At 39.3% G+C, this 19859-nt stretch overlaps 1 protein-coding gene across 2 annotated transcripts; it reads left to right on the top strand.

The window, feature by feature from the left end:
- Window positions 1–355: 355 nt before the first annotated feature.
- sh3gl1b (SH3-domain GRB2-like 1b) lies at window positions 356–18475 on the top strand. 2 transcript variants are annotated; one of them, XM_033622309.2, is made up of 10 exons: window positions 356–755; window positions 7382–7450; window positions 9949–10021; window positions 10103–10246; window positions 10533–10666; window positions 10767–10925; window positions 12103–12206; window positions 12375–12508; window positions 13163–13210; window positions 15625–18475. In XM_033622309.2, the coding sequence occupies exons 1-10, from the start codon at window positions 711–713 to the stop codon at window positions 15816–15818; spliced, it is 1104 nt and encodes a 367-aa protein (XP_033478200.1). In that variant the 5' UTR covers window positions 356–710; the 3' UTR covers window positions 15819–18475. The 2 variants fall into 2 exon arrangements, with proteins under 2 accessions (XP_033478200.1, XP_033478201.1); XM_033622310.2 differs by lacking the exon at window positions 13163–13210 and having other exon boundaries at window positions 358–755.
- Window positions 18476–19859: the final 1384 nt, after the last annotated feature.

A 19859-nucleotide genomic window follows, 5' to 3' on the forward strand; every position in this document is an offset into this window, starting at 1 on the left:
GTAGCATTCCAGTATAGAAAAAACTGCACAGGCTGCACAGTGAGTTGAAGGAAAGGGGTTATTATAGGGGCCCAGCTGCTTATGTTTTGCCCTGGGGCACTGTAGCAAATCAATCCAGCTGTGTTTCAAGCCATCATATATGTATAATAATGTAATTTAATGTACTTCTGCAAATTAGGAAAACTTAATCTAAATCTGCCTTTGTGTATTCAGACATATAAAAGCTGCAAACAGGGTATATTGCCTGAGGATGGGAACATCTGGCTTGTAAATCCTGCAACAGACAGACGGGTGTGTACCTGCTGCATCCAGCAGGGGGCGGTGTGCGCTAAGATAAGCCTCCATACTGGTCTACTATCTAAACTGGCAAATTGATTTCTCCAAAGTGGCTGGTGCAGATTTGGTGCTCCGTTTACCGTAAAGCCCGCGCCCTAGATTGTGTCTGCTTGCTTCAGTAGTTTGGGGAATAATATTTGGGCGGATTTAGCACACTTCGCTCCGTTATCTGCTGTGACAGTGGGATTCATCAGCCTCGACGTGGACGTGGTCAGTTGGCGTGTCCCGACTTGGAGTGACGGCTGTGCAGTCCTATGATTCCTCCTAAACATTTCTGCGCTGGCCCCTTTTCTAACAAACTGTATCGCTAACTTTAGTTATATCGTGACCTATTTAACACCTTCGTTGGAAGTTGACGACGGCCGGGGTTCAAGATGTCGGTAGCGGGCTTGAAGAAGCAGTTTTATAAAGCCAGCCAGGTTTGCAAAACTTTTCTTTCTAGCTAGCAACTGTCATGTAGCAGCTAGCCTCATGTAGCATTGTTAGCTAGCGGTTTATAGTTGGCTAATGTTAATAACGCTTTGTGAATGTGGCCGTAAGTATGTGGACTGGGTAGAGGTTTGAAATGCTTTGTGTCAGTGTGGAAAATGTCACGGTTATTTTTAGTCGGCACTTTGTGTTCTTTTATAGCTAACGTTAAAGTTAAGGAGCATCTCTCGAACATGTTTCTGCATTAACGCTAGTTAAACTAACGTTAACTAACTTAAGCTAACTAACTTAAGCTAATGCTAACTGGCGTTATTGTGCCGTTGGTGGTTTACATGTAGGTTAGTTTACATTTTATGTGGTTTTTTTTTTTCAATTCAGATTCAGAAAGTACACATCCTGTGGTAAACATTAGCTCTGTTTGCCTAAGGGACTCTCCGGGTGACTCATAGCTTTTTAGACTAAAAAACAATTCACAGAAATGTCGTGCAATATAAACCAAGACAGCACTGACTAAAAGTTAACAGTTTTATTTATTCAGTGTAAGAGCCATCCCTTTGTGAGGCAGTCAACATTAGGTTTCAGGCATGCTCCTTTGCAGTGGAGACCCAGTTACCTATTTTCCAGCTGTGTTTTCTTCAGTCTTTTGTTTAGTGAGACAAATCAATATGTAGGGGAACTGAGGGGAGACATCAAAAATGCTATTGCAGCAGAAAGCCACTGCCTTTAATGGACATATAAAAGAGTTACTGTCTTTTACTGTCTGAACCTTGGTGTGAATGTTTTTAATTTTGGCCAACTCTCTTAGTCATGGGCGGGGACGGTTAAAAAGATTTTTTTGTGAGTCTCTTTTCTTCCTACCCCTGCTGATCTAAGCAGGAAAGACATTTGGTTTCTGCCCCAGCTTCCTTTCAGGAACAGACTCATATCCCTGTTGGTTTGGTTGTGAGGAAAAATAACACGACTTAGAAGCTGTCATGTCACGGCTGTTGGCACTGGCTGTAATGCAAGTGAAAACTAAAGGTGTTTGAGGGATATTAAGTGGATTAGCGCACAAGAAAGTGGCCCAGGGAATGATGCAGAGAAGGAGGAGGAAAGAGTGGCCTTCCCCTTTATTTGACTGCAATGCAGCTCCTTTTCTTGCCAAAATCTCCATGAGAGTCAATAACACTTGACATAGCTCAGATTTTCTTCACTGGAGGCATGCAGGAAGTTGGCCGTGGAAATGATATCTGTGTCCTGTAGCTCACACATCCTTGTTTTTCCTCTTTTACTGCCTCTGCTTCCCTGTTTTTCTAAGAATTACTCTCAACACTAAATCTTAAAAACTTGACAGTCTGAGGACAGTTAAAACACAAACAACATCACAGTAATAGAAATTAGAGTGTGAGTGATTGTTAGTCCTGAATGGAGATGACAGATTTAGACAATATCCAACAGCTCTTTTTTTGGTTTGTTTTTTAACAATATGTGTGCAGTTTATCAAGTTTATTTATGCACTGACGTAGTTAGAAGTCTTCTGGTTCTCCAGTGCTTCGAGTTACAGTTGCAAATAAACAGTTATGCAAACATGGAGGATATCTAAAGGTTAAGTAAGCGATAATACCCAACAAGTTATCTGTTTCATGTTTGTAGTGGGTGACGCAAATGCAAGAAGATGCAAAAACTAGCTGAAGGGAAGCAAATATCAAACTCATTTGAATTTATGTTTTTGTTTATTAAACACATAACAGCAGCTCCAAGCTCTGCAGATAAGCATCACTGTTGATGTCCTTGCCTTGAGTTTAATACTAGCACTAATACTACTAACACCTGTGCAGATGTGTCCAGTTATACTATTCAGCTACCAGAAAATAATTTCAGCCAACCAATTTCAAGACTTCAGAGTAGCCACAGTATAAATTGTGATATCAAGGAGTTATTTTTACCTCTCTTATCAAACTTTTAACATTAACTGGAAGAAGCATCAAATCTGTAATCTATAAGAAGATGTAACCTATCTTTCATCATGACAGTTAGGAGGTAAACAGTAGAAATACAGCGTTCACGTTGCACAGTAATCCACCAGGAGTGTGCGCTGAATCTTTATGCACTGACACCCCTGCTGCAGCTACGGACTAGCTCCACTGAAATGAATCAGAGGGCTGGATTTTTTAAAGCAGGCGTGAATGCGGCCTTGCTGTTTCTGCCCTAACATGTTGATTATATTGGGTGTTAAGACACTGTTTAATCAAAAAAGAGATTAAACGAAAAACGTAGATCAGTGTTTGCCGCAGCCTTTATCTGGGATTAATCCCCATTTATAGGACTGATAATCAGTCCGCAATGTAATCCCCACCAAGGAAATTATTACTTTTAATCTAGATTGAGCCACAATACAGGTGCTGGTGAAAGACTGCAGTGATTGTGTAGGCTTACTGATTTATTGGAAAGAACCAGGAGAGAGTTGCATCTTGAATTTTAAATGCAGTGAGGTGGGAAATTATTTTACAGGCTTGGCACCATTCCTGTTTGGACTCTTGCTAAGGTCTGTTGATGTACATAGTACAAGCCAGATTCTGAAGTATCACCAGAGAGGCTGCTGAGTCTTTACACTTTTTATATCTGATCACAGTAACATAGTTTCCGCTTGAAATGTGGTATATGCTCAGATGCTGTGGTGCCCGAGCTCTCTTTGTATATCGAGCTTTGATCTGTAACCTCACTGACCTAGATCTCATGAATTCTAGACACAATGTTGTAGTTATAAAATGGGCTTTCTTCTTTAATCCTTTATATTCTGGGTTTACATTTCTTTATCACGAATGATGGCTTTGACAAAAAAAGAAAAATGAGACAGTTTTGTTGTGTAGCAAAAATAACCCACTGAAATTAATGGTTTTCCCTGCCAACTGCTGTTTACCAGCTGATTTTTCAAATGCTGTTAGAAAACAATATGATCTGCATTAGACCACCACTTGTCCTCTTTCTCCTGCTACCCATTTGGTAACCAGGGGCCTGTATCACGACGCAGGATTAATGTCTTAGTGAGGGAACTTCAGGGTTAACCCTGAGTTTTCGGTCTCACGAAGCCGGTTCGGTTCTTATCGGGGTAGATCACCATGGCAACTTATTCTGAACGGCTATCCTGCTCAGGAGCAGGGTAAGTTCAGGGTTGAATCTGATCCTATAAAAAGCACCACCCACTGGCCAATCAGCTGTTCGGAAAAAAATGACTCTGCTGACAGAAATGCAGCCCAGTCATGACGGGAAGTTTAATTCATTTGATTGATTTTGATTTGAAAGTTTATTTTGAACATTAAAAAAGAAAAGAAAGCACCAACAACAGACAATGAAAAGATTGTTCAAAAAGGAGTGGAAAGAAGTTGAAATTTCATCCCACCCCTTCATAAGAAAGAAACTGACAATTTGCGGACACTTAATAGCGCCATTAATTAGTGCCAACATGTTTTTTGTTGTTGGAGGTAATGATCCCTGTTAAAGATAATGGGCCTAATTGACAGCTTTGCTGCTGGAAATGTGGAAAGTAGCCTAACATGTCTACACTTCATGGTATTTGAGGGATTTTCCTTTTTGTTTTTTTAAAGAGGGAGACTATGTATATTTTTGCGCAGCTGTTAATTTCTAACACAGCTCATTATCAGGATGATTTTATTCAGACTATCAATTTAGTATGATTTAATTGTGGCGTCAGCTTTAAGCTTTATTGTAGCATATATAACGTTATGACAAAGAAGACCAATTTATCAGACGCAATGATGTTAGACGACAATTGTAATACACGCAATTCATCTGCGCAGCATTGATTTCGTGGGATTCGAGGGTGTGATCAGTATCAGATGTACAGGTACAGGTACTGTAGCTACTTGAACCAGTGATGAGTAATTTAACCTACACATAATTGTATTTGCTACCTTGTTTTGTCTTGATTTTTCCCTCTCTCCTCCTCTATTTCTTCTTTCCTTACCCATTTTTTTTCTTCTCTATTATGTGATTTCATTGATGTTTTGACAGGGGAATTTCTTTGATAAGTTTTAGTGGCTTCTAACCTCTCCGGCATTTTTCTTTTTTTAATCTTAATTTATACTGTCTGTTTTTAATATTGTGTGCACATAAACTAATCTAAACTAAAACTAAACATTATTCATCCCATTATGCATTGCCACGCATGTTTCCTCCTCCTGCAGCTGCCACGGTGTTGGCCTTTTCTGTAATGTTGCTTTTCTCCTCCTCATATTTTAGTAGAATGATCCTCACAAGAAATACTTTTTCCCCCTAACATACGGCGCTCTGTGAGGACGCTCAGTGACGCTGTGCTTCTCTCATGATTGTGATTGGTTCGCTGCGTGCGCGTTCACGGCTCTTGATAAAGCAACCCTGGGTTGAGTTACCAAGTTGATATCCAGCGTCGTGATACCGATTATCCTGATTGTTTGGGTTAGTCAACCCAGGATAGGTCTGGGTAACCCAGGAAAGGTTGATCTCGCTTCGTGATACAGGCCCCAGGCCTCTGTATAAGTCAACTTTCTGGGTGTAGCAATCTTCAAACCATCTGAAGTCAAACAAGATCTTGAATTAGGCTTTGTGAGTAGCACTTAACTGAGTAGTAGTAGCTTAAATACCCAGTTATTATGATGAAAGGGATACCTGTTACAGACTGATCCCTCTGAGTGTTTACACCAAAACTCCCAGATGGTAACCTTTTGTGGATGTTTTTGGGCTTCGTTCCTTTGAGCCTGTGTGCATGTAAATAATAATGTTACACTGGCATGAGAACTTGATTCATTCATAGAGGAAAAAATGAATTACTTAGTGTAACAAATCACTTAGCCTCCCAAAATCAGAACAAGACGAATATTTCAAGTTACTGAATTGCTACAATAGTAGTGATATACCCTGTCATGAAATAAATTCAACATCCCTAACCGTCTTTTAAGGCAGGCTAGGGTGTCAGGAAAGATAGCAAAGATTTAAGACTGCAGACTGCAATCTTAACTCTAAGGTAGGGAGTCAAAAGCTAAGTAGACTGAGAGTCGAAGCTGTGTCTTTACTTGTGACCTGGATCTCCCAAGGCCCCCTGTCATGTGCTTTCCGCATACTGCAGAGATTCAGCAGTACTTGAAGATCCCAGACTGTTAAGCAAAAGTCAGTAAGCCACTGCTCAGGAAAGATTATCTATGATGTCTATTATGTTGGCTAGAAGAACAGATAATAGATTAAAAAAATTCTGTTAAAGCTCTATACCTAAAGCTTTGATTTAAACCTTTTGTGACTACACAATAGTCTTTACATAAGCATTTCCCTCAGACCCAGAAATTCATGGTAATTCCAGTAATAACGAACAGCGGTTTGAGTCATGTAGGAAATGACTCAAACTGCCGTTGTCCTACCACAGAGGAGTGAATATGAATACGTAATCTCCTAACTAAAGGGTCGAATATGTCTAACAAACCAGTTCAAAGAGCTACACCACCTGAGAAGATCATCTGAAAATGAAATTAAAAACCATACAAATGATTTCTGAATTATTTATCCCTCTTTCAGGGCCTGTTTTGCCGTGTTTCATTAACTATCCAGACCGTTAAAATGCTCCCTTTGTTCACACTGTAGTTGAAATAATTAAACATTAACATCAGGGTTGCTACAACTTCCCTCAAAACGTCAGTGCACAAGATACATTACTGTGCAAAACATTTAATACACCCTGATCCTGGTGACACAAGTTTTAATAATAAAAAAGTGTTGTGCAGCATTTCGACTAGAATCATGGCATAAACCCTGAGTAAAAGTAGTAATTGTGGTTTGCTTTTGTCTTTGCACAATAGGTCTCCAAGTTACTCTGCAACCAAGCACTGTTGCATGCCAGTTTTATTATCTTCCTGGTAGTGATGGGGGTTGTTTTTTTTCTGTCCATTCCACTTGAAGAAAGTCAGATAGGGAACCATGTAGTTCACAGACACAGCAGTCAAGCTTTTAAGTATCTTGAAGTCACAGCAGTAGAGACTCATTACAAAGCCAGAGTAACCGTTTAATTAATTTTCCAGTTCTCTTTGACTGACTTTTGTCATTGAAAAAGCACAAATCCTGCTCTCAATTTAAGGAATTAGCCAAGAATTATTTACAAAAACACTTACTGTACATGCACAGGAAGGGGACTGTTTTCTATTTCTTAGTCTTACGTCTGTGACCTAAAAACATGCCGAGAAATCTCACTTGGAAAACATATGCTTTCAATCAACATGTTTTAGTCTGCTTAAGTTAAAGCATGTTGTCTTTATTGAAATAAAAGCAACAGAGTTAGCTGGTAACATTTCTTCACTGTGCCAAGTGTAAACAAAATGGATTGCGTTGTTGTTCTTTGTGGTACACCGTTATCTGTTACTCTAATTCTAAAAATGTAAAGTCACCTGATGAGTTAGGTTAAAGGTTGGATTTGTACACAGTGCTCCATACATATTAATGTTAATTATTGCATTTTCTACACAGCAGGCCTGTGGATGTGTAATTTAGAGATGAGCTTATGCTTGTTTCCCCTCTCAAATGAAAACCTTGTGAGCAGCATTAATGAATTAGCACTCTTTCTGTCTTTCCCTCTCATTTCCCCTCTCTCTCCCTCTAGATGGTAAGTGAGAAAGTCGGAGGTGCTGAAGGAACCAAACTAGATGATGACTTCAGAGACTTGGAACGGGTAAGAGAGGCATCTTTGTGTGGTCTTAAAAGAGAAACATCCTTGGCCGAAGCTACAGGCCTGATTGGTTTTACACTCAGTAAACAAACATACTGCTGTGTTCGCTCTTGATGTTTACACCATGAAGAACGAAAGCAATACACCATCCTCTGCTGGTTGAGAACAAAATTCTGACCTCAAATTTGATTAAATCCTGTAAAACTGTGTGTGTGACATCAAAAACAACAAATCAATCAGCAATATTATGATAATTGATGAAGGGAAGACACCTCAGGTGAATTTTTAACTAATAGATATCACCATGAAACTTCCCCAATTGATTACTTAGATCAAGACAGTTATTTTTATATTACAAGTTTTCTGAATACTATGTTGAAATATGCAAATTTGTGCATTATCTAATTAAATATGCACAAATTTGAATGAATTTCCAGAACAAAATCTGGGTTTAAAATTCTTGTTTAGTGGTTATTTAAGTCAAAGGTTTTTACAGAGACAGTTACGGATATTTAATTTCATCACTCCTTAAATCAATAAATACTGCCAGCAGCCATAAAAAACAATTTTTGCCATGTTTTTAGGAATAAATTGTTGTATAAACCAGGCTATGAACGATATATGAATAAATCCCTCTGTAAAAACCTTCAGAATATAGATGGGAATAAAACCAGAAAGTCTGGCATATGCAGTGGCTACTAAAGTTGAGATTTTTGTCTCAGAGTATGAGCAAAAAAAACACATTTTGAGAAAATATTCTCTAAAGATATGTGTTGTAAAATACCATACATTTTTAAACAAAAGTTAAGACACTATGGCAAAAAGATTAACTAAGAGATAGCACACTATAAAACTTCCCCAGTTGATTATCTACATTATGATAATTACTTTTCTGTATTACAAGATTTTCTGAATGTTTATGTTTAAACATGCAATTGAGGCATTATCTAATTAAATCTAAGGCCATTTTGGGGCCGGCCTATTGACCGTCACAAGAGTCAGAACAAAACATGGTGAAGCAGCGTTTTGTTATCATGCAGGACAAACCTGGAATAACCGGATGATGTTGGACAAGCCCGGACTCTGACCAGTTTTAGGTCAAAGCTAAAAACATTCCTTTTTTACACTTCCTACTCCACCCTGTAATGACTGCAAACTTATTTTTAAATCACGTTAAATACTCATTTTATCTTTGCACCTCGTGTCTGCACTTTTGCTATTTTTAATGGTGATTTTTTTTTTAAATTGTAAATCATCAAATAATTGACTTCTGTAATCTTGTTTCTCCTTACTCTTTTATTGTAAATCTGTTCATCCTTTGTTATGTTTCACATTTTATTGCCCTGGTGTACAAAATGTGCTATACAAACAAAGCTGCCTCGTCTTGCCTAAATATGTCCTTCAAGCAGACATTTCCAGAATAGGAATCTGAACTCAAATAAACACCTCAGTGTGTATTTTGGAAAACTACTTTCCTCTAGTCTGAAAGAAGACATGTTATAGAGTAAAAAATATCACCCAAAATCTCAAAATTGACCAGTGCATGAAAACACTGTTTTCATCCAGGATGTCTCGCCTCCATTGTTTTTTATTCAAAGATGTCAAAATTCACTGTTTCCAGCTTCTCAAATGTGAATATTTGCTGGTTTTCTTGGTCTTCTAAAACAGTACTAAATTGAATATCTTTGGATTTTGGACTTTTGGGCAGAAAAACACTTTTCGACATCACGTTTTGCTCTTGCAAAAAGTTAACGGCATAATCATAGTATTAATTGATTATGTAAATTGTTGCAGCCCTAGTTTACATTTTTTAATGTTCATCATCAACAATATGAATAATTCCAACATAAACAGATGATAGGAGTGCTTAAAGGCACACTATGCAGGATTGTACAGACACATACAGAAGTAATCCCTTGCAATCATGTCTTATGAAGCACTAGTGTGTGGCGGTGTGTTTTTCTGCAAAGACGCTACCCTCTGCCTGTATTTTCTTACATTCTTTTTATTTCCTGTGCTTGGTGCATTTATTGGCGTTGACCTCCACAGTGCTCAGGTGAGGTTGGGGCTTAATAAAAAGTTAGCAACCGAGTGACAGACTATAAGCAGTAGGCAATCCAAGAAACACAGCGCCAAAAAAACCCCAAATATAGTGAGGTAAAACGCCAAACAAGAGTGAATCTGGGGTTGATTTTTACTTTCACTTTTGCCGGGGAGTGCGTTTACATTATACCTTTTAATACAGCATTCCGCTTTCAGGCTTAGTCACACCAGCATGTAGCGGCCCGTGTCACTATAATATGCACTGTATGCAAACTTCATGGGAAGAAAAATAACTCACTGTACTTTTAAAATAGTTTATGTGTATATACCAATAAGCAGGCAGTGGTTAACAGATGGTTTAACCACGCACCTCATTTGCCTGTCATTTAGTTGTGTGATTACAGCAGCTCTGTTGTACACTGACTTATGTGTGTGTGTGTACGTGCTGTGTTTTGTAGAAAGTAGATGTGACCAGTAAAGCAGTAGTGGAGGTAATTTCCAAAACATCAGAGTACCTTCAGCCCAACCCAGGTGAGAAGAAAACCATTTTTAATGTATTTATTGGAACAGTTTGAACTCTGTGATGACACTTATTTTAATTCCCCTTTGCAGCATCACGGGCCAAACTGTCCATGTTGAACACCATGTCTAAGATCCGCGGTCAGGTGAAGAACCCAGGCTACCCTCAGGCCGAGGGGTTGCTTGGGGAATGTATGAGCAAGTATGGACGGGACCTCGGAGAGGACACTAACTTTGGTAAGATGTGTGTGTGTGTGGAGAGAGACCATAAACTCCTGTCACAGAAATGTTGGGGTTTGTTATTATGGGTTTTTGGTTGTACGTGGTTGTGTATGTGTGGTATGCTGATTGATAGACTGCACCCAAATGCTTTGACTGTTTAAAGTATTGTGTTTGTGTCTCTGTGTTTTTATTAGATACTATCTGTTACTTTATGTGTGTTCTGACGGAGATATGATTCTTTGGTACAACACTATAAATCTACTATATCACAAAGCTATTAATCTCTGTCTGTGTGGCTCAGGCGGCGCGCTAGTGGATGTCGGAGAGGCCATGAAAAGATTGGCAGAAGTCAAAGACTCTCTAGATATCGATGTTAAACAGAACTTTATCGATCCATTGCAAGGGCTCTGTGACAAGGACCTCAGAGAGATTCAGGTGCATTGACAAGATAATTTCTTCAAATTATGTTAAATTTAAAACAAGATGGTGATCACTTCCGTGCCACCTCCGTAACTAACGATGTTTACCACCTCAGCATCACCTGAAGAAGCTGGAAGGCCGTCGCTTGGACTATGATTATAAGAAAAAGCGTCAGGGCAAGATCCCAGACGAGGAGCTTCGACAGGCCCTGGAGAAGTTTCACGAGTCAAAGGAAGTGGCCGAGACGAGCATGTACAACCTGCTGGAGACTGACGTGAGGACTGATTTGTTACTGTTCAGTGCATTGTATGTGTGTCTGTCCTCCGAAGCATCAGCATTGTGCAGTCCATCTTTGAAATGAAAGGGGTAATTACATCCAAAAGTTAGGGGTCTTAGCATAAAGCTTTGAACACAGAACACTTAAATACTTTAAATACACATATTAAAAATACAGCCTTTCAAGCACCAATAATCTTTACTATACTTTATATTGCTGTATGTCCTTACAGTAATAAAAAAGCCCCCATTAAAGCATATCAAAGACAACATTTCAAATGGTAACCACAATTATTTTCAGCCTGGGCTGTCTTGTGACATTAATTGGTGCTGCCGTATCATGTGAAACATTTCATGAGTGCTTTGTTGTCAACCTACAATGAGCTCCACTTTTCTACTGTTAAATACACACCCATAGGACAAACACGCCAATAGTTACACCTGTAAAGGTGTTCAGCCAACACTCACACTCGAGATAAACACGTCTTTAAATAGCAGTTTCCATTTAATGGCTGTTTGATTTTGAGTTTTGAAATTAAAGCATTTGTTTGCCCTGTAACTGCAGGTGTGCACACCTGTAGGTGAGGAGGCATAGGAGAACAAAACAGCTTAAGGTGCACGTTGGACTTCATCTAGATTTATGTTGAATTGTGTGTTTTGTTATACGACAGCACAGCCTTTTATTGTTTAGTTTTAATGCTGAAGACAGGTTAACAGTGTAAATATGACTAGTGTTACCTGGAGGAAGTGCATCTGTTCCACATTTCTTGTTAGTTCTGTAGATCCAGCCTCTTTTTATGTTGTTCCCTATGATCATTTAAACACTATGTATCTGTAAATTTGAGCGGGACAGATCATTTCTGATGTTGGGTATAGTGCTTAGACAAAATAATCTAAATTAAGGTCTACTCACTAGAATCAGTTGAGGTTAAATGTTCCAGAGAAAGTGGACCATGAGTAAAGATTATGTTGTCAAACTAATATTAATTATTTACCACACATTAGCTTCATGATCGTGAATCCCTAAGGTGCAGTATATGCCCACATGCTGTCACTGGAGCTTTTACGAACGGTGTTATTCATAGTGCAGAATATTGAACTGTTTATCCATTGGATTGGCAAGTACTTAAGCAAAGTAACATCTTCTGTATGTGTGTGTGTTTGTGTGTGTGTAGATAGAGCAGGTGAGCCAGCTCTCATCCCTGGTGGAGTCCCAGCTGCAGTACCACAGACAGGCTGTACAGGTGCTGGAGGAGCTGTCTGACAAACTCAGAGACAGGTGCAGTAATGAGACCAGACACGCACTAATAGCATACTGTGTGGTGTATCTAACTGTGCAGCTTTCTGATTAGAGCTTTTCTGCCTCCGGTTCAGTCACAGTAACTTTTAACATTATTTTGTAATTATTGTGGAAGTTTGAAAATGTGGAACTTATCTTTTTGAATAGGATGAATGATGCTCAGTCTCGACCAAGACGTGAATACACACCTAAACCCAAACCTATCTTTGACTTTGGAGAAGACAGCCATTCAAACGGCGGCTACTCAACTTCGATGGCCCCTCCACCTTCACGCAACTCAGGTAAGAAAGAGCTGAAGGGCTTTAAAAACACATTTCTGAACATTTGTGAGTGAGGGTAAACATTGATGGGGTTTTTTTCATTTTACCATGAACACTTTAGTAAAACACATTTTGGCTATCTATGAATGTCAAAATGATGAAGTGGCTGACGGTACTGTTTGCACCAGAGAGCAGATGATGTCTTGACAAAACAAAATAAACCCTCTCTCAGGCATGATTTGTGGAAAAGAGCTGCCATACAGCAATAAAACATCCAGCTGTTTCTACATACACAAGATGGACTTAGCCAAAGTATCATGCCTGCACTGAACACACTCCTTAGAAATCTGACAGAAACTAAACTGGAAAAAACTCTCCGCATTGCCAACATTATTGCTCAAGACCTGCAACCAATCAGTGCCACTGAGCACAAATATGTGAAACAAATTCTCCTCTTTCTGTAGTCTTATTGTGGCTGTATAAACAGTGGTGTGCACTAAATATTCGAGTCAAATGGACTCAGTTGTTTACAATGAGAAAATGGACGTCTGTTTATGCATGGGGTGTGGGTGTTTGTGTGTATGTGTGCGCGTGCAAGAGAGATTGTGTCCTGTCCTGTCATCTGGCTGGCCTTTCTCCAACTGACCTTGTTCCTCTTTCCTGTGATATCATCAGAGCCGTTTTTTCACTTGGCCACATTGTCCTTTTGGAAACCCAGATTGTGTGAGTCACAGATTGTGTGGGCCGTTTTTTTTTTTTTTTTGGGTCATCACATATTCTTGCGGTGTTGAAATGGTCCAGTATGCTTGCACAGCTTCTGGTGTGAAATGTAGGAAGTAGGATAGTTGCTTCTCACACATTCGACACGTAATTGGTGGTTTATGGTGCACGTGTATTAACAGCATGTTCGTAGTTGTGGTTTTTATGAGATCCACACCCTGTAGATACTGCAGCCTGACTTACTCAAAGTTCTTAACACCTTGCGATCACTGACTCAATACACAATTGCTTTAAACATGGATATTCTACACATTCAAAAAGAATAAATGAGGATCTAGTTGGTGTGAGTAACAAGCAACAAACTTCCAAACTTGTTGTTTGTTTGTCTTTATAAAATGCTATATTAATAAATATGTCAGGTAGTATTATTATTACTAAATTATTAAGTTATAAAGCCAGTGCTTTTGTCCAGTGTGTAGAATTTGGTGGCATCAAGCAGTGAGGTTGCAAAACTGAAACTTCTCCTGTGTGGTCAGGTTTGTAGAAGAGTTCTGGTGGCCAACATGAAAACGCATATGCAGTATTTAGAGCCAGTGTTTGGTTTGTCCCTTGTGGGCTACTTTAGAACTACATGGCGGACTCTGTGGAAGAGCGCCCTCTCCATTTGTAGGTATAAATGGCTCATTCTAATGTTCTAATTGTTCATTATTTGTAGTGGTATTTTAGTCAGTATCAGATTAAGTTTTATTGTTATAAAGAGAAATAAGGTCACCTGCTTTGAATCAAGCGGTATTAATCACCTGTCATCTATGTTTATGTGTGTCCATGTGTAAACAAATCATTTTTAACCCACTATCTTGAAGACCATACAGAGTAAAACTGATGTGACTTTGGAGTAGCTTGCTGCTTTTAGCACATATTCATAGTGAAATCACTCAAATAAATCACCTGTTTTCTTGACGTTGCTATTTTGCTTATATATTTTTATGATAACAGTGTATCAAATGATAATGTAAAAGTGTTCGCTTGTAGTGATGAACCTACCGAGAATTATCACCTGAATTTGCAGCTCCCCTTGTCTACGGAGGTTTATAGTTTCTGCTTATTGTTAAGCTGTTTGTCCCACAGCTTTGGTTTGGTTCACTCTCACCACTCTTGTACTGTTATTTTCAGCAGCTGCAGGCAGCTGTTAATACCCACTGTTCGCTACCTGCTTGGCACCAAACCGCAGACAGACAAAGTTAGTGACTAGCTGGTGAACATAGTGGAGCATTTAGCCGCTAAAGACTGATGACAGACTGATATTTCCTTCAGAAGCTGGTGTTGGTGACACTTAACTAGAATACTAAGAATGCCATTAGCTTTGAAGCAATTGAATGAAAGGGCTTCTAAAATTCAAGGATGCTTCTTTGCTAGGTCCTTCTAAATCGGGTCCTACAGAGGCAAGGCAAGACTTCTTCCTAGCATTCGGTGAGCACACATTGGAACAGGCTAGTGGTGACCACGTGTGACATTGAAAAGGCCCAGCCTTCAGTTCTAGCTAATCATGCGCAACAAATTGTGGGTATTTCATGCCCGCTGAGGATGCACACATGCATCCTTGAAAATTCTCTGAAGGAGGGACTCGATCCTTGGTAGAATTCAAAGCATTTTTGACATTGGAAGTCCTTCGGCAGGATTTGATGACCGTGAAATTCAGCTTTAAGACTTTGAGAAGCACCAGACATCACAAGCACTGATAGAGAAGTGGGTCATACTAGCTTACAAGCTTTTTACTAATACAAATTGGCATGTACTCGGATCTAACCTACCTTTAATTAGTAAAATGTTTGTAATTGTAATTATTATTATTTTGCTTCAGAGTTGGTTTGAATTGATTGCTTATGTTTTTTCTGCCTCTGTAAACTGATACAGTGTGAGAGTAATACATAGAGAACTAGTGGCCAAAGCCTTCCCCATCTCTAGCCTGCCCAGCAGTCTGTGGGGTTAAGTTGATACAATGAGAAAATTGTTAGGCGACAAAAAAGCCTAGTTTGTCTCGCGTGTGGAGTCCCACTCTCCTCCGCTGATCTTTGTGAGGTCACAGAGAAAGGCATAAATGGGGGAAACGGTGGTCGGATGGGGAGGGACGGGGACATTCACACAAAAACTTGCTGTCAGAGGATGTTGTGGTTTCAACACTCTTGAGCTTGTTTGCAAAGCTTTGTTGAAGTTGATCTGACTGCACCACGAGCTTATGTAATACTAACATATATACACAAGTATGAACTACAGTATGCAGTAGATTACATGCCTAACCTGTGCAGTGTGACAACGTTTTCCTGAAACTGACACTGCTGTGGATCCTCACTGTGTCTGAGAGAATTCTGAATGTTGTCCTCATCTTCCTCTTTCTTTCTCTCCTTGTGTTTTCTCAGCCCCAGAGCAGCCGAGCTGTAAAGCACTGTATGACTTTGAGCCAGAGAACGAGGGCGAGCTGGGCTTCCGCGAGGGCGATATCATCACCCTAACCAATCAGATCGACGAGAACTGGTACGAGGGCATGCTGAACAGCCAGTCGGGATTCTTCCCTCTCAACTATGTCGAGGTCCTCGTCCCGTTGCCACACTAATATAAAGAGAGCATGAGCATTAAGGAGGAGACTGATGGAGAGGAGGAGGAAGAGGAGAGAGCAAGTAGAATTAGTAGAGAGGGAGGAAAGCAAAGCCAAGGGATGGTCCGCAGAACATTCATTTTCACCTTCAGCTCCAACGTCACCGTCAGAGACAAGCACTTTTTGTCATCTGGAATTCTGGAGAAGATGGTCACATTTCAAAGTCCAGACCAGAATATCAACCTGTTCCACCCAAAGGTAAAAGGATCTGAGACGGACATTAAGTGTCATCACCCGTTATCTGGCAGTCAGAAACATTTCCTGAGGACTAACTGATGACACATTTATAAGCAATATTTCCTTTAACCACAGAAATTACTGATATCATAAAGATAATTTGTATTAAATCTGGTGTTTATGATGGGGTGACATTAATATCATCCTGTATGTGTGACTGCAGTCTGTTTAAAACTCAGGTTGCTCACCAACTTAACAGTTAGTTTCAGGCTGAAGAGGCCAACTTGAAACAAAACCTCACAGTAAGTGTCAATTAACTTGGCTGAATACCATCTTCATTTCAAAACTGAAAACTGTTTGTGTCCCTGAAGGACTAGAGCGCATCTCATGATGCCACCTGCTGGCCAAACTGAGAATTACTCTCACCTAAACTAAAATGGAACTACACACAACTGAAAATGTTGTTTGTATCAAAAAGGAAAAAATACTGCATTTGCATTTTTAATGAGAAACGAGCAGAAATTATCCTCAGATTTGTGCTTTACACCATGTTCAGGTTTAGGCCTATTTGTAATGCTCTTTAAAAGATCTGAGTCTAACCTGTGCACTGATAGCTTCAGAAGACAACAGGCCTGATACAGTGGTGTCCTCTCAGTATTTGATTTATTTCAGTCTCAACCTACAACAGTAGCTTTAAAGTAGAACTGCTTACTGAATATGTGAGAACATGTAATTGCACCTTGGTCCTCAGATGAGATTGATGTGTGTGTGAAAGACTTACTCCACCGCTACACACAGACCCAAAGTTAAATGCAGACGTTGCACCTTTTTGTCACTCAAGGCAGGCGTGTTTGTCGTGTAGACATGCAGAGTTATTACGTTGTTTAGTCTGCTTGTCTGTTCAATAGAGGAGACAGAGCCAAAAAACTTAATAAAATGCAATAGAAACATATCGCTCGGTGCGCCTGTTTGCTAAACTGCTAACTATTCTGTAATATAGCCATATATTCATTTAGTTTTGGGCCTGTTTGTCTTAGCATGTTTAGCCTTTCCTTTATTCGGTCTTTTGACCTGTTCTAGGCGCCTGTTACCTCCATGCAGTGCCTGAATAGATGACGCTGCTGGCAGCGACTCAGTCTTTCATATTCATCACTAAGTGTCCCACTATTTCTGTTTGCCGTCGTGTCTTTGAGAATGTGAAACTCATCTGTGCTTTGAAACTTATTCTGACCCTGTGATTCTGATGATTCACAATGGCTTGATTTATTTGTGAGTAGTACGTTGGGCCGATGTAGATGGGTATCGTTTCTGTTTAGTTAATCTATTTGGACAAGGCTGGTTCTTGTTCTGGATTTAACCACAGTCCACACCTGCAGATGGAGTCTAATCCAACATACACTGTACAGTATGAGGGAAAGACCTGGAGTGAAAGGGAAAACATCAAGGGAAAAATAAATGTAAGCTGTTGTTCACTTTGGCGAATTTGGAGAACTTTGTTACCAAACATGAAAATTTACCAAACAAATTGTCCGTCCAGCTGATTTCAAACTGTCTGGAGGTCTAAAAAAAAGTTAAAATTGTGAATGAGAGAAGTGTCTTGTAATATCTCTGCTACATTTCCCCCCGTATTATCTGTGTTTGTCTATCACTCCATGCTGCCAAACACTTCCCCCACTCCCGAGTTTGGTTCTTGTCTAATATGTTTACATCTCTGATCTTACTACATTTCAATGCTTGTATCAAGATCAGGGCAAAGTTAAAGGGCTGTAGGAGGTGCTGTCTGGATCACACTGTTATAAAAACAAAGTCCTTGCTAGCTTTGTTTTAGTGCCTTTGGAAAAGAAAGGAGGGAAAGTACCGCAACTAATCCAGCAACCAAAACCTAACCTATCAACTTAAGAATATGGTCAAGAATTTCTTTTCTACTTTTGGTTTTTATTTCTAGCCATTGGCGCTTTTCATGTGTAAAGATAAAATGCATGTGTGCACATTTCTGCACATCTCTGACACTACAGGCAGTTTCCTAGACATGTGTTGTGTGTACTAATGTGAGGTTGATCAGCAGACCACCAGCGGAAACTGTTTTTTATGTAGATTTTAATCCATGTTTGAAAAAAACTAAAGTCCCACTGATTTCTTCATTTTTTTTTAAAGGGCTATGTATTTGTTTAATCAGTCTTAAATGCTCTTTGGAACAGCATTAAATCATTCTGGCTCTCTATAGTATTATTTTTTATATACAAGACCTTAAAACATATAAATTAATCTTTGCATGTAGTCCTATATTACACCTTGTACATGTATGTCTTTAGATTTAAGTTGCCTTTTTACTTTTGGTAAGAGTACAGAATTTAACCACAATATTTTGTCTTTTATTATTGTATGTGCTTCTTTCTTGTCCCCCACCCCCCCTTCTTACAATAAATAAAAAAGAAAAATGTGTTTTTGTTGCACATTAATAGCGAGATCTTCCAACAACATTATGCCTGGTTTTGAATTTATGTTTTAATATATACTGTGCAGGATTTTCCGAAAAGGAAAGAAATGTACAGACTCACACGGAAGTAACTACTCTCGATTGGCGTATATGTCTGCACAGATCCTGTCCTCTGCTTGTGTTTTCTATTATTTTTGCAGTGTTAGGGACGTTCCTGGGCACAGCACGCACATGAGGTCAGGACAGGAGAGGAGAAACAGGAAAAAGGTAGCGACCAGGTGCAGGACTGTAAGCAACGCGCCTCCAGAGGAATCTCCAAATGTGGTGGGCTTTCACTTTCATATTTGATGGCAATACTGTTTATAAGCCAACAATTCCTGCATAGTTTAACTTAGACACATATGATCTGAGAAGGAAAATAAAAGGAAATGTTCTTCTGGCTTTATGCACAAGAATTTAAAAAATTTTAAAAGGGCTACTACAAATATTTTCTTTTGTTTTTAATGGGTCAGATTGAAATAACTGGACGACTATTTACTGGACTGCCATGAAATTTATGTATACACAGTCATGCTCCCCAGAGGATGAATCCAAATGACTGTATAATAATAACTAGATACTGGATTCCAACATGGCCTCTATTCAGTCCAATGGAAATGCTCACTTGGCGCAAATGGCAAAAAAAAGTTTCTAGCTTCCAGGTTTACTTCTGTGAAATGGGGCCCTCTGAATATACACAGTAGTGTTTCTCCTGCTGGCCCCACCTATGAGGTTACACTTCCCTCACAGACTTTACATTATAAAGATTTTTCAATTGCTTTTTTTGGCTCAAGTAAAGTTTACGGATATAAAACCTCCATGGATCAAAAAATTCATTACAGAAAGAGTCATTAATGTTTGCAGTTTGAGGTGTCCAGTCAGCGGTTTTACAGATTTCTCTTTTGGTCTATGAGGTAAAATGCTTTTTGTGCTGCAGGGAATTTCTTTGCTCCAACACTGCTGAGTATTGTTTTGGGGGGTCTGTAATGACTGCAGTGATCCTCTGACTTTTTCCTTTAATGCCACCATGAGATTCACATTTGTGGTTTTGAGTTAAATGTTTTAAGTTTTGGTTGGAAAGCCAATGAATTTGGTTTTATTTATGACCAAGTACCTTAAACTACAAATCTGTGCTTTGTGTTCTGTGCTAATTACTAAATGTCAGCATGCGAACAAGCTAGATGATGAACATTTTAACATTATACCTGCTAAATATCAGCGTGTTAAATTGTCATTGTGAGCGTGTTAGCATGCTGACGTTAGCAGTTAAGTTAAAGGGACAGTTCCCTCCCCCCGAAATCAAAAATAAGAAAGGAACTGTGCATCTACTCATAGACGAGAAGCTC

This window comes from Epinephelus lanceolatus, chromosome 6 (assembly GCF_041903045.1).
Source record: "Epinephelus lanceolatus isolate andai-2023 chromosome 6, ASM4190304v1, whole genome shotgun sequence".
NCBI lineage: Eukaryota > Metazoa > Chordata > Actinopteri > Perciformes > Serranidae > Epinephelus > Epinephelus lanceolatus.